The sequence below is a fragment of the Aplysia californica genome, unplaced genomic scaffold (assembly GCF_000002075.1).
Source record: "Aplysia californica isolate F4 #8 unplaced genomic scaffold, AplCal3.0 scaffold00006, whole genome shotgun sequence".
NCBI lineage: Eukaryota > Metazoa > Mollusca > Gastropoda > Aplysiida > Aplysiidae > Aplysia > Aplysia californica.
Window position 1 is genome coordinate 2,724,879 of NW_004797276.1, and position 16,751 is coordinate 2,741,629.

Sequence of the window (16,751 nt, forward strand, 5' to 3'; positions counted from 1 at the left end):
TATTAGAAAACAAGAGGTTTAAAATACATGCACTGTCATTAAGGCACCTGGTTTCGTCTCAAATACAAATACTTTAGGTACTGCACACTAAAAATGTATATTTACAATTCAGTTGGCCTATTTTTTGTAAATGGTCAGTCTAGCCGTCATTAAGTACGGCTAGCCTCTTCCTTAAAAAAAAGGAAGTGCCTATTTGCAACGCCGCGTTGCGATTAGTGCCAGTGCTAAATAAAACGCCGTGTCGCCGTGTGTAAAATATCAAGCTTAATCTGCACTTCGTTATCGGAAGTTCTGATGGCCGAAGTGACAGCGCGTCTGCGCTTGAAGTCAAACCATTATTTTTTTAGCGTGGGTTCGATCCCGTTCCTGTACGGTTTTTTTCTTTTCTTTTTTTTTGTTTTTTTGTTGTTGTTGTTGTCCTTTTCTCGACTGACCAACAAATTGTTCCCATATTATATCTTGTTGCTTTGTAGTTTTAAATGTTATAGTGATGAAGCATGCACATTCTGGTTTTGTCCCCAAGAGGAGCTCTGTACAAAGTAGGCCTTAGTATAGCCTATACTTTTCCTTTTACCAATTTAGGCCTGGTTAAAGTTCAGTAGTGGCTTTCCTTGGTCTGTGAGTCTAATTTTTTAATTTTTTTAAATTTTAGGCTCGGGAGAAGGGAAAAAAACCCTTTCCGGACCGGGATTCGATGCCACGCTTGGAAGCACTGAACATATTATTAGACTTAGAGAACGTAGACAGTAGACAGCTTGTATACGTTCTTTAGGCCTAACTTAAAGTTCGAGTTGCACCGTCTTGTTATTGTTATCCAAGCGTCTTTCGACTTAAACTTGCTCAAACTCTAAGTCATATGATTATGAGAGATGAACAAAAGACGTCTACTTTTGTGCAAGCAATGTCAGAAACAATTGTTAGATCTAATCTAGATCTAGATTTTTCTAGATCTAGATCTACCCTCGAAATGTTGATTGGAATAAGACAACGTCATAAAAAAGGAGTCAAATCCTAGGAGGTTTATAAAAAAACTGAGAAAGCTTCCACAATTCAGGCAGAACTACAATATTATCATGTAGAAACGATGGCTACTTGATCTACATCTAGATCTAGATTTTAGTACTGGCGTTTCAAATAGCACTGGAGCTATTCAGAACGCGGCGTTGCAAATAGCACGGGAGCTATTCAGAACGCGGCGTTGCAAATAGCACGGGAGCTATTCAGAACGCGGCGTTGCAAATAGTGCTAACCAAAAAAAACCCGAAGTGACTATTTCTCAGAACGTTCGGAGAAATAGTGCCGATCTTTATTTCTCCGAACTGTTTCCGGCTTCCGGTCTCGTGATTTTTTGCCTATTTATTGCGAGAGTTCGGCGCCAACTTTCATTCTGCCTCTGATCTGGGAAGGAACACCGCATGACAAGCCCGCCTACAGACAACCTTCAGTAACACCCACCACACACACACCACCATCATGCACATGTACACACACTAACTAAACATAACCAGTGGGCAACTTTTGAACGTATGACGAACTGAGCTGTGGATGGAGAGACAGTGTGAGTGAAAGAGCGGGTGAAAGGAAGAATGTGCGAGAGTGTCCACAGGCGACAGCAACTACAAGACGACGACACCGACCCCTCTGGCCTGGTCCACAGCTCACGAAAGAAAGGAATGCAGCTCAGGCAGTGTTTTGCCTATATTATTGTCCATGGTTCGCAGGGTGCAAGGGAATGAGTGAGATTTTCTTTGTGTGTGCCTGGAGGGAGGGGATGGGGTATGAAAGTCATGCGGACAGGGATGAGCCGCGGGAGAGAACATGGGAATTGAATGAATGAGTGAAACTGAAAGAGACGAATAACTCATGAGCCCTGGAGTGAATGGATCCTGTGTTTCTATTTTGTATACTTTGAACTGTTACTGAATAAAGGCTGAAATAAAGCCTAAAAAACAAACACACACACACACACTCCTCACTCTCCACTTACTACCACACACAGACACACTCACACATGCACACACACACACACACACACACACACACACACAGGAGCAAATTTTTGGGTCTATATATATCTATTTCAATTTTCAAGAGCTAGTCTAGAGATTTTTAGATGAGTGTAAAAACGTGAAAAAGAAAGGTTTCACAACAGAAAGAAATCAAAATTAGAACAGCCCATAAACAACAATAAACATTAAAAAATAAGGGCGAGTGTCCACCTGTCCGAAGAAGATCGGCTGTTTTAACCCTAAATGTGCGTAATTTTTTTTAAAAAGTACAGGATATTACATGTAAATTATGGAATCATACACATTAAGGGGCTTTGCCAGTGTCAGTACATTGGTCGCAGCAGTTCTATGTGTCGTTATCAATAACCCTCCGTAGATCTAGATCTAGATCTAGACAGCACACGAGTGAACACAACACATTACGTTTAAGAGCAGTACCCTTCATAGGCAACACGCCATATTATATCTGTAGCGAAAAACTGTCTGGAACTGTAGCATTTCTTTATATAAATATTTACTGAGGACATTTTTTGGACCGCTTGAACCATATTGTATACGAACAATCTTTGGTAGGCCCATACTATAATTAAAGATCTATATAATATCCGAATTTTGCGAGAAAGGATGAGATTTCAGAGTGTTCGGAGAAATAGTGCCCAGCTTTATTTTCCCGAACGTTCGGAGAAATAGTGCCTAGCTTTATTTTCCCGAACGTTCGGAGAAATAGTGCCCATCTTTATTTTCCCGAACGTTCGGAGAAATAGTGCCTAGCTTTATTTTCCCGAACGTTCGGAGTAATAGTGCCGGCCAAAAAAAAACATAAAAGATTTTGCTTATCTACCATTCCGAGTTCTATACACAGCTTTTAGATCTAGATTCTAGATCGAGAATATAAATCTAGAATATGTTAGAAGCAGGTATTTCAGGAAGACAAATTAAACACAGAAGTAAGAGACAGCAGACTGAGTAGTGTAGTGTAGAAGACAGTACAATACAATGACAGTCTCAGCGAGGCTGAAAAAATCTGAAGCCTTAAAGTATTATTATATATTTTAAAACGAAAAAATTAAATATACTCTTGTTTAACTTCGGCTAGATCTACTAGATCTAGATAATATCTAGATCTACATCTAGACTCTAGATCTAGTCATAAATCCAGTCCAATTAATTAGCAATTCTGAAATTCAGTGCAGCTATTTCAAAGGGCTGTTGAAAAGGGAAGTGGTTATTTGTGAGAAACCTATGTCTCCTTGCTATTCTCACCCCTTCGTTTTACCAGAAATAACCCTAGAGGGATATCAGGGCTGAGATTACCGGAATTACTTAGGCTTAGGGGGGGTGTCAGGGCTGATGCTCCTCAGGATCGTGTAACAGTTAAGGTTGTCAGTTTAGAGCCAAATCCTAGAAATTTGGCTCTTTTGGATCACGTCTGGCCCGTAGAATTTCATTTGGCTCTCTGGGTCTTTTTTGGCTCCAAACTCCAAATGTTCAAGAAGAAGGGGAAAGGAGAAAGGAGAGGCAAGAACAAAAGAAAGAATATAGAAGAAAAAAATGAAAGTGAAGAAAAGTTAATTTATAATGATTAAACTATTTTAAGAAGATTTAATGCCCAGACCCATTTGGTCTGAATAATTTACAACCCTTCTACCGCCGTGCAAGAGCATAGTCTCGTGCTCGTGTCTCGTTACGGTCGGTACAGGCTCTCTGTTCCTTGAACCACATTTCGTTGTGTGCAGGCAAGAGGCCTGCGATGCCATCGTTAAGTGTGTAAACAGCGAAGGGTGCGGCCGGTCTCACATCCGGGGCAGTAGCGTCGGTAGTGAGACATGTTTTTACTGGAGAGGCGAAAAATGTTTTTATATTATTATTATTCTGTTTGTTGTTCATTAAAGATTTAATTAAGCAAAGATCTGGTTAAGATGATCCTATTATTATATCTGTTTCAAAAGTCTGCATCGTAATTTTCAATATCCATATCCGAACTTTTATTCTGTAAGAGCGCTCCTTAGTTTCGTAGAATGGAACGCTTGAAGCAGGCCGAACCGCGGTCCAACTATTACATTAAAAAAATATAGATCAACACCACTGTCAATGTCCAGGGTGTTGAGGGGGGGGGGGGGGCAGGGGGGTGAGAATAGCGGATCATGGGTTATTCTCACCAGGGGTGAGAATATAGGTAGCCGTTGAAAAGACATGAGACGAGATCAAGGTTTAAATTAGTTCTGTATATGATTTATTTATGTTTGGTATTTTTACAGTTAAGTGTATGGTTTAGTAGCTTTCCACAATAGACGCTTCTAAAAGTAATGGCAAGTACTACTATCATGTTCATGTTCACCACTATGCATGCTCAATGGCAATTATTTTCATTGGACGATTCTCAGCTGAGCATAGTACAGTGTGTTGTAGTAAGTTAATTAGTGTAGACCCATATTCTGATCCTATAAATAATATTAATAACGAAGTGTATACAGACCCGGTAACCGGGAACAAAGTCACAAAGTATACAGACCCGATAGGGGAACTCTTTTGTGATTTCGGAGGGTTTCAGCACCCAGACCCGGTATTGTGTGTGTGTGTGTGTGTGTGTGTGTGTGTGTGTGTGTGAGTTAAAGAGAGAGAGAGAGAGAGAGAGAGAGAGCGCGCAGGGGGAAGTGCTAGCAAAATGTATATAATATGACATGTCTGCCAGTTGGCAGGAAGGAACGAAAGACAGAGACAAACAAAGAAAAAAAGAATGCGAGCGATACAGAGAGAGAGAGAGAGAGAGAGAGACTGTTCGATTGAAATTATGACATTGTTCTTTTCTTCAAATTGTGATTCCTCTAACTCCAAAACAGGGGAAAAACGATCGTTCATCGAAAAGACATCCGCAATCTTCATTTAGTTTTAGATCTAGAATCTAGATCTAGATCTACAGTCTAGATCTAGGCTAGCCTCGAAACTAGATCAATGATTTATATCTGTCTGTCTAGATCTAGACCTAGGCCATAGATCTAGAAGAACCTAGTTCTACCCTGAGCCAAGAGGGTGCTGAAAGTTTCCGAAATCACAAAAGAGTTCCCCTACCGGGTCTGTATACTTTGTGACTTTCTTCCCGGTTACCGGGTCTGTATACACTCCCTATTAATAATGACAAACTAACTATTAAGGTAGTACCCCCAGTGGGTCGGGGGGATATAAATAGACCCACTGCTCCGCCAGCAGGAGGTGCAACCCCTCCACTGGCGATTTGTCGCCCATGGACATCTACGCTCGGGTGCACATGGGCGACACTTACTTTGGTGTATCGTCTGTCTTCTATCGTCTTTCTTCCTTCTTCTTTCGTCCTTCCCCGAGCTGACCGGGGAATAAAATAAAAATAGTTGGCTGTCCCATCGACAGGGGGTGTAACCCCCCCACTGGTGGGATGCCACTCGTACGTCACTAGCTCTCTGACGTAGGGGTGGCATCTTTTGTCCGCTCTTGCTATGTCTTCTATCCATCTATCTTTCTTTCCGTTCTGTCGACCGAAGGTCCGGTCCAGCAAAGAATAGACCCCAAATTACCCCCAGTGGGTCGGAGGGATATAAATAGACCCACTGCTTCGTTAGCAGGAGGTGCAACCCCTTCAAAAACGAGGTGTCGCGCACGGACCCCAACCCTCTGGGACCCGGATGCGACACCTACTTTGGTGTATCTTCCTCTTCTCCTTCCTTCTTTCTTTCTTCTTCTATCTTTTCCCCCACAGCTGACCTCATGTGCAGCAAAAAAGAGAGGTCACCCATCCCACAGAGTGGGCGCCTTGTCGACCGTGAGGTGCGACCCGTGCGGAGGGAAACCGGGCACCTGGCGGTTGAGGTGAGATCAGTCCACGGACTGTCCCTCACCAACACACCTCTTTGGCCCAGGTTTTCCTCTTAGACGGGAGGGTGGCACGGCCCATGCCACTCAATCGGTTGGGAGCTGAAACCCATTCAGACCCTGGGTCAATCTTGACGGGAGGGTCTTGCACACTCTCGGAAAGAGTATAACTCCGGGGTAGCCCTGGCACGGCTCTGGCTATCCGAGCAATGTGCCCCCTTGTTGGGCTCGATGGCGGGTGGGGAGCCCCGGAGCTGAACCAACATCACACATCATATGGATTCCAAACAAACAAAAGACCCTTCCCCAGCTCCCAACGGAAAGAAGTCTCGGTTCGCGGAAGCGGGTGCGGCCGCCGGACCGAGCAAACTATCATCAACCTCCACAGGTAAAAGGACCTTTACGGACGCCTCTTTTCTCCCTTCTCCCGGGGAGCTTCTGAGGCAACCGTACTTGACCATCTGCAGCACCGATGCGCAGAAGAAAATTACAGATCTTAACCTGTTTAAGACAGGAGAAGCACTAAGACAAGTTCTAGGGTACATTCCAACGAATGTTCAGAAACTGTCCTCTGGTGCTCTCCTCGTCAAATGCGCATCGGAAAAAGAACTGGCCAAAATGGAAAAAATCACGACCTTCGGCGGTGTTCCTTGTGTATCCGAGCGACACCAGAAATTCAACCGATCGAAAGGCGTGGTCCGCAGCCATGAGCTGAAGGGCTGCTCCAACGAGGAAATTGTGGCAAATTGCGAAGGTGTGGTCGAAGCCCGCCGGATTACTCTTCGGCGGGGGGAGACCACACTCGAAACGAACACGATCATTCTAACTTTCGATTCGTGTCGCCCTCCAGCCACCGTTCGGGCATCTTACTTGGTACTCGAAGTACGACCCTATGTGCCGAACCCTCTGCGCTGTTTCAAGTGTCAGAAGTTCGGCCATAGCCAGTCACGATGCCGTCACGCAGCCGTGTGTCCTCGTTGTGGCAAGACCGGGCATCCTGAGAAGGAATGCAAGGCTAGTCCTTGTTGCCCCAATTGCCACGGCCAGCACACAGCTTTCAGCAAGGAGTGCCCGACTTGGCTCCAAGAACGCGCAATACAAGAACACAAGGCGCGAAATGGCTGTTCCTTCAAGGAGGCCCGTAAAGCTGTCTGTCCGCCAGTCGTGACCCCGGTCCCTGGCCGGACATATGCGAAAGTACTCCGGCCTGTCATGAAGTCGATCAGTACCTCCACTGCCGACTTCCCACAGCCGGCAATCGACAAGCGAATCTCTATAAAGTCAAAGAAGGTCCTTTCTACCCCTGTGGTACCCACCTTTGAGGTGCCTCTTTCTAACCGCTATGGGGCTCTAGGGGAGGATGGGGAGGACTCTTCCTCCACCCCCTCTTCTACCCCTCACCCCTCTTCTATCACTTTTTCTTCTTCTTCTTCTGTTTCTTCTTCTTCCACCCCACAGCCCATCCCTCTGATGGAGTGTGAGGTGAACCCTCCCCCCCCTTCCCAGCCCCCTCGGTCTGCTCCACCTCCCCCTACCCCTCCAGCAGACAAACCCCTGCCTATGGAGGAAGACATCTCCGACCCCCCTCCCCGGCCTGAACCCGGGAAGGGCGGAGTCTGTCACTCCTCCAAATCCCCCACTAGACCGCCGTCCAATCCAGGACGGCAACCTAGAAAACACTCTGCCTCCCCCGTAAGGAGGAGTCAGAGTGCTTCTTCGAAGCCGGGGCCTAAGTGCTCCAAATCAAAAAGTAAAAATTCATAATGGCGGTCCTGCAATGGAATGCCGGCGGAATCCGACCTTCCATTGCAGAATTGCAACATTTACAGGCCACACTGTGCCCACGGGTGGCCTGTATTCAAGAAACAAAATTCGCCCCGGCTTCAACCATAGACTTAAGAGGATTTATTGCGTACCATCACATTCACACGGAGAACCAGATTGCTTCCGGTGGTACCACCATCTACACCGACAACCACACACTCCACAGACAAGTACATCTTAAGACGACCCTCCAGGCTATTGCCGTACGGGTCACCCTGCACAGACCAATCACGATCTGCTCAGTTTACATCCCACCAAATTACCCCCTCAAAATAACCCAACTAAATGAATTAAAGTCCCAGCTCCCAAAACCCTTTATTTTACTAGGTGATTTCAATGCCCACAGCCCCCTTTGGGGAGACAAACCTATAGACCAGAAAGGTAAAATAATAGAAAACTTTTTATTTCAAAATAACATCTGTCTCTTAAATGATAAATCCCCAACTTTCAGAAACAGAGCCACTTATGGCACTTCATCCCTTGACCTTACTTTTTGTACCCCTGAACTAGTCCCAGATCTTGAGTGGTCTGTGCTGGATGACCGTACGGACCATTTCCCAATTCTCCTCAAAAACAATAGCCTCCAAAACGACCCGATCCCAGAACGCTTCAACTTCAAAAAAGCCGACTGGGACGGGTTTGCCAATCAATGTTCCAAGATTCTTAATCCCAATTTCGACCACAACTACAATAAATTTCACGAAAAACTCTTAGAAATATGCCACAATCACATTCCAAAAACAAAAACAAAACCCCGGAGGAACAAGGTCTGGTTCTCTTGGGAATGTGAGGACGCAGTAAAGAAAAAGAAGGCAGCGTATCGAAGAGCCGTCAACAACACCACCATAGAAAATAAGATACTTTATTTAAAGGCTCGAGCTGAGGCACGTAGATGCCTCAGGGAGAGCAAAAGACAATCATTCCAAAAATACATCTCCAAAATCAACAGCCAGACACCACTCAATCAAGTTTTCCAAATTGCTAAAAAATTCTCAGGTAGACGCACAGACACCATTCGGCACGTCCAGAGGCCGGATGGAACAACAGCTGAAACACAAGTAGACATTGCAAACACAATAGCTACATCTCTAGCCAAAAACTCATCCCAAGCAAACTACAACACCACTTTTCAAAACGTCAAAACTAACAGAGAAAAACAACACCTAAACTTCCACTCAAACAACACTGAAACCTACAACGCAGACTTCACAATAGACGAATTAACATCGTGCATCTCGGACCTGGGCGATACAGCCCCGGGACCGGATGACATCCACAACAAGATCATTAGACACTTACCCTCAGAAACACTCACACTCATACTACACATATACAACGACATGTGGCGGTCGCACTCCTTTCCGGAGTCTTGGCGTCTCGCCACTGTCATTCCAATACCCAAACCAAACAAAGACCACACACACCCATCCAATTACAGACCTATAGCCCTAACGAGCTGTCTCTGCAAACTAATTGAAAAAATGATTCACAGGCGACTCATGTGGTTTCTGGAAACGACGGGCTCGCTGAGCGGTCTCCAGTGCGGATTCAGGAAAACCCGATCCACTCTGGATCACCTGGTCCGCCTGGAGACCTTTATACGCGAGACGTTCGCCGAAAGAGGCCACATGATCGCCATCTTTTTTGACCTAGAAAAAGCCTTCGACACAACCTGGAAGTACGGCATTCTTCAAGACCTGCACGCACTCGGCATACGCGGTCACCTCCCTGCCTTCATTGGCAACTTCCTGAAGAACCGTTCCTTCCAGGTTCGTGTCGGATCCTCCCTTTCAGACCCCCACCAACAGGAGGAAGGAGTCCCCCAGGGGAGCATCCTTTCTCCTCTCCTTTTCGAAATTAAAATTAACTCCATAGTGAAAACCCTCCAGAACAGCATAGACAGCTCGTTATACGTTGACGACTTCTTGATATGCTGCCGATCGAAAAATCCTCATTTGAGATCTATGGAAAGGCAGCTGCAAACGCAGCTGCAAAAACTTGAAACGTGGGCAAACAACAACGGTTTCAAGTTCTCCCCGTCAAAGACGGTTGCAGTACACTTCTGCCGAACAGGCAGACGTGTGCTGCAGCCGGATTTGACACTATACGGGGAAAGGATTCCCGTCCAGGACCAAGCTCGTTTCCTCGGTGTCATTTTTGACAAAAAACTTACATTCACACCACACATCAAAGACCTTCGTGTGAGGTGCCAGAAAGCGTTAAACGCTTTGAAAATTCTATCACATCCGGAGTGGGGCGGGGACTCAAAACACCTTCTCCACTTGTACATCTCCCTTGTCCGGTCCAGGCTTGACTACGGCTGTCAAGTCTACGGATCGGCAAAACCACACGTCTTAAAAATACTAGATCCAATACAGAACCAAGGACTCCGCCTCGCTCTGGGGGCTTTCCGCACTTCTCCGGTGGAGAGCCTACAGGCCGAGGCCAACATTCCACCACTCTCACTCAGACGCACACAACTCTCACTACAATACGCAGTTAAACAGAGCTCAACACCGGAAAATCCAGCGCACAACAGCATTTTTCAAACAAATCCAGAAACCAGAAACAGATTCCAAAACAACGAAAAACTCATCAAACCTTTCGGCCTCAGAATCCTCGAGGACCTCAAAAACTTACACTTTTCCAAACAAGACATCCAACAAATTCTTTTCCCCGACCTCCCTCCGTGGCACCTCACCAAGGCAAAAGTAGATTTACAGCTGACCACACACAACAAAGAAAGCACAAACACCAAAACTTTTCAAGCAGAATACAAAAAACTAATAGATAAATACCCCGGTGCGGAGCTCATCTTCACGGATGGCTCCAAAAAAGACAATGAAGTGGGCGCCGCAGCCCTATCTCCCAACAATACACACCAGAGGAGACTCCATCCTGAAGCCTCCATTTTCACTGCGGAGGCCACTGCCATTGACATGGCACTGGACTCTGTAGAAAATTCTCCTAACAAATCTTTCCTTATCCTTTCTGACTCTCTGTCTTGCATCACCTCACTCACAAACTACACACTCTTACACCCAAAAATAGTTAGGCTACAACAGAAAATCCATACACTATCCGAAACAGGAAAAAACATCATGTTCGCATGGATCCCAAGCCATGTGGGCATCCGAGGAAACGAGCAGGTAGACGACCTGGCGAAGAAAGCCTCATCCCTTCTGCTGGGATCAACGACAAACACTCTCCCACAGACTGACTTTAGAAATAAAGTCAAAAAGTACACCTCCAGTCTGTGGGAGAGCCACTGGGAAAACCAGAAAAATAATAAATTATACGAAATTAAACCCAGACTAGAACAGCGAAATCCTTCGGATCTCTCCAGAAGAGACGAAGTCATTTTTACTCGATTGCGCATCGGACACACGGCCCTGACTCACAAATACCTCCTGCAGGGAGAGGAGAAGCCGTTCTGTGTCGGATGCGACACAGATTTTACCATTAGACACATTTTAACAGAATGTCTAGACTTTGGAGAGATCCGAAGGAAATATTATAAATGCAAGAAATTGCAGGATATTTTCTCCGTCGTTGTTCCCAGCAGAATTTTAAATTTTATAAAGGCCATTGGCCTTTATGGCAAGTTGTAAAGTGAATCTGATATTATTTAAAATTTTTATTGTTACTTAAAAGTTGTTTTAGATCACAAATGTATTTACACCGAATTTGAATATTTTAACTTTTTAGCATTTTAAAGTAAACTAGTTACCAGTCGTGAAGTGAACTTTCGCAGAGGTGAACAACTTGTGTTTCGCGCGCTCATATGACCTTAGCAGTTGCGAGCGCCGTAAAACCTTATACTACTACTACTATTAAGGTAGGCCTAATGAAAATATGGTACGGTTTTACTTTCACTCCCACACACAGGTGCACTGATTTGGGGGTCAAACTATTCACTGCAGCTAGGGTTATAAGTTATAGTGTCTAGCTCAAGGACACGCCCCAGTGATCGCCCATTCGAACCTAGTGTCACTGATACTTGCTTGATATTATTTATTTTGAGTTTAAATAATTCACTAACCACAATACTACCATATTATAGCCCCGCTTTTTTTTTCATAGCCTGCCAGTCCAATAGAGCAGTTTATAACCCCTTATGATTTTCAGGACTGTTCTCTAAGATTCTTTAACCCTCCCCCCCCCCCCCCACCCCCAACTGCAAAAGGTCATATGAGCGCCAAGGGGTGGATGTCAACAGAGAAGTCCTTACAGGGAATCAGACTTACTCTGCTCACGTCTCTAGTTTCAACAGCACAAAGTCAGCTTCGACTATCAAGGCACCCCGAAAAGAGTGGATCACAAGAGTGTGACAAACATACAAAAGAAGTAGAGGAAAAATGCCGATAGTAAGGATTAGGAAAGAAAAAGCAGCAGTTCCCTGTTGTAGATCAGGCACTGCTATGAGCATGACATTGATGAATTAGCCCATTTACAATTCTATTGTGCATGAACAAGAAATGTCCCCCCTTTGGGAATGGCCTAAAGACACTTCAGTCAGTGGCACTGCCCTGGGAGGGTAATCAGTCTCTGAACTGTTGTAATACTGGTAAGAGTCACTTTTATGCTTAGTCCATTAGTCATTGTTTTGCTTCTGTTTTTCAGCCTCACAGTTACTTAGCGGGAATTAGAGTCATGGAGCATGTACCATTTAAACATAAGAGGACAACTCTTGAGAGAGCAGAAAAATTTATATCAGAGCATTATTTCACTGATATTAATCTACGTAACAGGTGAGACTTCAGAAAAATATTTGTAGTTCTTGTTACATAAAGCCCTTTTTGTTTTATTTATGTAAATTGTATCCAATTTATAGAGCTGTTGACTCTCCTCTTTCTTCTCCTTTCATCATGAATAAAAATTTGCATAAATCTGTAAATAAACAAATTTATATTTGGTTTACAATTTAGCACTAGGTGTGTTTTTATAATTTCAGTGAGAATGACAGAAGAATATTTTGTCCTGTGTCATAACATTTGTAATGGAATCAGGGGCTTGTCAGTTTTTGGTCATATGGAGTTATTGGTATCATATTAAAACTTGTTCATTTGTTTTGCTTTTGATGAAAAAAAACAACTATCTATCTTTTTAAAAAAGTTGAGATATTTACAGTTAAAGGTGTGGGGATCGTCTCGTGTCTGAGGTAAAATTAGAAAGAAAAGGCCACCTATTTTTCTTGTGTAATCAAATTAAAACTTGACTATCACAGATAATTCCTCCATCATCATCAACTTTGCCTTTCTCACCCTACACCAGGGTACAGGCCATGAACAAACACTTTCCACCTTTCTCGATCCTAGACTAGCCTCTTGATGTTATTCCTTGTCTTCCCACTTTTATGTACGTCAGTTTCTGTGATTCTTCTCCTGGTTCTTCACGGTCTTCCCTTTGGTCTTTTACCCTGTGGATTCCAGTCCAACACTTTGTTTGTTATGCAGATGCCACATTTCCTGAGAGTATGTCTAATCCATCGCCACCACCTTCTTCCTACCTCATCTCTGACAAATCCCTCCATGAAATGGATAAATATGGTGTTCATTGATTATGCAATTATCTCAGTAGTTGGTGCTCAAATATCAAAAACCAAATGTGTCAACTGCAGGGTCTGCTGTTTTCAGTGACTTTTTCAATGCTTCAATTTTTCCTTTGTGAGCAGAGTCTATCCAGCTAAAGCCCCGCTAAAGGAATTGAAACACTGTGCTGTTCAGGACCGAATCCCATACCGGGATGTGTTAAATGGAAAATACTCATTCAGCCCATGTGCTGTTGGAGACAGCTTTGGACCTGTGTGAGTAACTGACTGTTTGTTATGGGAACATAATATTATGATGCTGCTGTTTTCTGTCCTCAAAGAACAGTTTAAGTGCTTTGGCGATTTCTCAATATTAACATGCAAACAGTTTTTTAAAATTTTCACTGTTGTGCTTACAACATTTTTACTACTAAAATAATTGAAGGGTGTAAAGACTAAAAATGGTTTTTATACATGTATAAAATGCTGACTTGTTGTTTATGAATCAAAGAGCATTTTCCAGCAATTTCTTTGTTTTATTCTGCCTTATGTAGACGTCCACATATTATTTGTAGGTTAAATATAAGCAAAATATGTTGAAAAGAATGTGAAGTGGAATACTCTCTATCAGGAGATCTTAAGTTCCATTCCCTGCCATGTTGTAGTTTTTTTTATGGGTTGTGGGCATTAAACAGAGACAAAAATGTCTTTACTATCCAAAAAAAAATAAAGGACTCCACATGACCCTGCTTTTCAAGGTGAGTAAAAAATATTGGAATTTCACACTTTTGTTTTGCCAGCGACGATGTGTGTGAATATACTATGATAGCCCTCTGTATCTTCCAGGTGAATATGATGGAGGAATAAATATGAATAGACTGACCATTGGAGTTATGCAGAAGTGTTGTGAACCTTAAGACGGAAAGTGTACTTAACTGTAAAAGGCAACTGTGACTGCACAATGTGACGAAATGGGTTGTTGTTGTAGTTGCATTTGTTGTTGTTGTTATCAATCCGGCAACAGACGAAATGGGTAGTACGTAACATTCAGCTGTATAGAGAGATAAGTCAAAATCTTGATTTTCTCGTGACTCTATGTTTGTAACTTCCCAACTTACTGTAATTCTGGTATCAGAGCAACTAGGCGGATACTGTTTTCACTTACTTGAAGGGACACGTAATTAAAAATCCATAGTGTTATATTGTCAAAATGTGACATGCGATTTGTTTATTTTTATGTTCCTTAATTGAACAGATGGAGTACCCATTGGTTTGCCCTGACCATCAGCATTCCTCCAGCCTGGAAGGGCAAGGAAGTCCATTTGTTGTGGAACTCTTTAAGTGAAGCTCTTGTGTTTGTTCAGGGAGAGCCTATGCAGGTTGGTGTTGATTAAGCTGTGGAAGATTTTAAACATAACATACACATACATGCAAGCATGCACACATGATTGCACACAACCACACATGCACACACACATGCACGCGCACGCACACACACACACACACACACACACACACACACACACACACACACACACACATGTTTATACATGCATACCTGCCCCTGCTTGTGCACAATGTTATAACTAAATAAACTAAAACCGACCAAAATATTTCAGTAAGTAAGCACTTTTATACTCATCAACATATCCTTTTAAAAAATGTGTGTAGTCAAAATAATGAACTTGAAAAAAACTGCATTTTAAAGCCGTTGTGGCAATTTTTTAAAAACTTTTTTTTGGGGGGTAAACATCTTATATGTCCATTTACAGACACGGTTCTGGTTGGGGGGATTTTACTTTAGAAAAATTATTGAAGGCACAGAAAATGTATTTTACCTCTGAAACCATCTCTTTCAATCACAAATATCTCAAGTTCTATAAAAGATACATGGGTATTCTTTTCATCAAAAGCAAGACAAATGAACAAGTTTAAAGATAATACCAGTAACTCCTTATGGCAAAAAATTGACGAGCACTTGATTCCACTGTTTCACAAGTCAATCTTTTTTTTACAAGTTTTATTCTATGCCATCTCCTCAGGGTCTAAGTGGTGACAATGGAAGGACAAGTTTCCCTCTGTGTTCCTGTGCCACAGAACTTGAGTAAGTCCTTTGTTTATGATGTTTTAAATATGTCAGTTTAATTTTATTTGTGAATCTACTGTCCTGGTGGACTTGGTGTCTGTGGAGTAGTAGTAAGGTGCTTCACCATAAAATGCAAAAGACCTGAGTTTGATTCCCATGTTGAGAGAGTTTTTATTGTGTATCTTAGTCTTTCTGCAGAGACGTTATATCCCTCTCAGCGCGAGTTGGACCTGGCAAGCAGGGTCAAAGACCGCCTCTTAAATTACCTAAATTATGGTGATGGGGGGGGGGGGCATTGAAAAATACCTACATTGAAAAATGAAAGCATTTGTCCCACTAGAATGGGATGGGGTATTGGTTTGAACTTTCAGCAAGCCTGTACAGAAAGTTACGGTTAAAATTATTTGTGTCCATGACGGTTAAATCAGTGGAATAATGCTTCAAGTTTTTGCAATGAATACAAAAGTTCAGTTGTCATCTTTGGAAGATATTCTACCAAATCTCCATCTTTCTGTTTAGATTTTGTATTTGAATGTAGCAGCCGTATCCTTTTTCTTGTGGTTGAAGGTGGGTGGGATGGTGGAGTTGAATCAGCTTACTACCTATGTGATTGATGTCATGTCAGTAGAGGTGTAAAATATTTGCAATCTACTTTGAAAGGTGCTTAAATTATGAGGTTATTAGTGAGCCCTGGCTCAATGCATTACATGGTTATAAATCTGTTTATTAATAAACAAAAGTACTTGTTGGACATTAATTAGAACGAATATTTACCACAAAGAGATATATGCAATGTTTGCTCTATGTTTCTCAAAATGTACACCCTCACCTATTTCTGGGCTGTGAAGATAAACTTAAAACTTTGAATAGATTGATAAACTAAAATTGTGAAGAGCAAAATCTTTTCATTTTATCTCTCTTTGTCTGTCGGACAGGTTCACTATTTACTTAGAGATGGTTTGTAACACTCGGTTTGGAATTGGCTGTGGGGCCACCCAGCGGGAAGAAGATGCCAACAAACTGTACACGATCTCCCAGGCAGAGATTGGACTTTTTGACAGAGACATTCATGAGCTAATACTTGACGTGGAAGTTTTGCATGATATTGCGAAGGTTTGTTCAGGTGTTTTTGTTTAATCAGCTATTTTTACATGGCTGTGCTATAGGTTGATGTTATTTGTTTTTTGGTCGGATGACTGAGCTTTTAAGAGGTCATGTCTTGTGGGTGGAAAACATGTATACATTTATCTCATTTCTCCTGTTAATCATTGTAATCAGCTGTCAGCATCTTTTTCGTACTGAAATTCTCTCTAAGAACGGATCCTGTGCACTGTAATTTTTTTTTTGTACCTTGAAAATCCAGCAAAATGAGATCTGGTTCATTGGGCCTGGTTTATGCCTTGAAATAACTTTTTTTTAGCAGGGGCTAAATTTAGTGAAAATGAATATAACCGTAAGA

General features: G+C 42.8%; 2 protein-coding genes across 2 annotated transcripts in view; both read left to right on the forward strand.

Moving 5' to 3' along the window:
* The window catches only part of LOC101850379 (alpha-mannosidase 2C1), a 97,529-nt gene that overhangs the window by 4,203 nt on the left and 76,575 nt on the right, over positions 1–16,751 (forward strand). Inside the window, exons 2-6 of the mRNA XM_005089523.3 lie at positions 12,300–12,427; positions 13,351–13,482; positions 14,462–14,585; positions 15,249–15,310; positions 16,228–16,405. Of these exons, the coding sequence (XP_005089580.1) occupies positions 12,330–12,427; positions 13,351–13,482; positions 14,462–14,585; positions 15,249–15,310; positions 16,228–16,405 (594 nt within the window). The 5' untranslated portion in view covers positions 12,300–12,329. The remainder of the gene's footprint in view (positions 1–12,299; positions 12,428–13,350; positions 13,483–14,461; positions 14,586–15,248; positions 15,311–16,227; positions 16,406–16,751) is intronic.
* Positions 6,146–12,325, forward strand: LOC106011479 (the record flags this gene model as incomplete). The annotated part of the gene is given in 2 exon segments (XM_013081363.1): positions 6,146–6,762; positions 12,300–12,325. Coding segments are annotated over 2 exon segments (643 nt in total), but the record flags the coding sequence as incomplete, so codon positions are not given.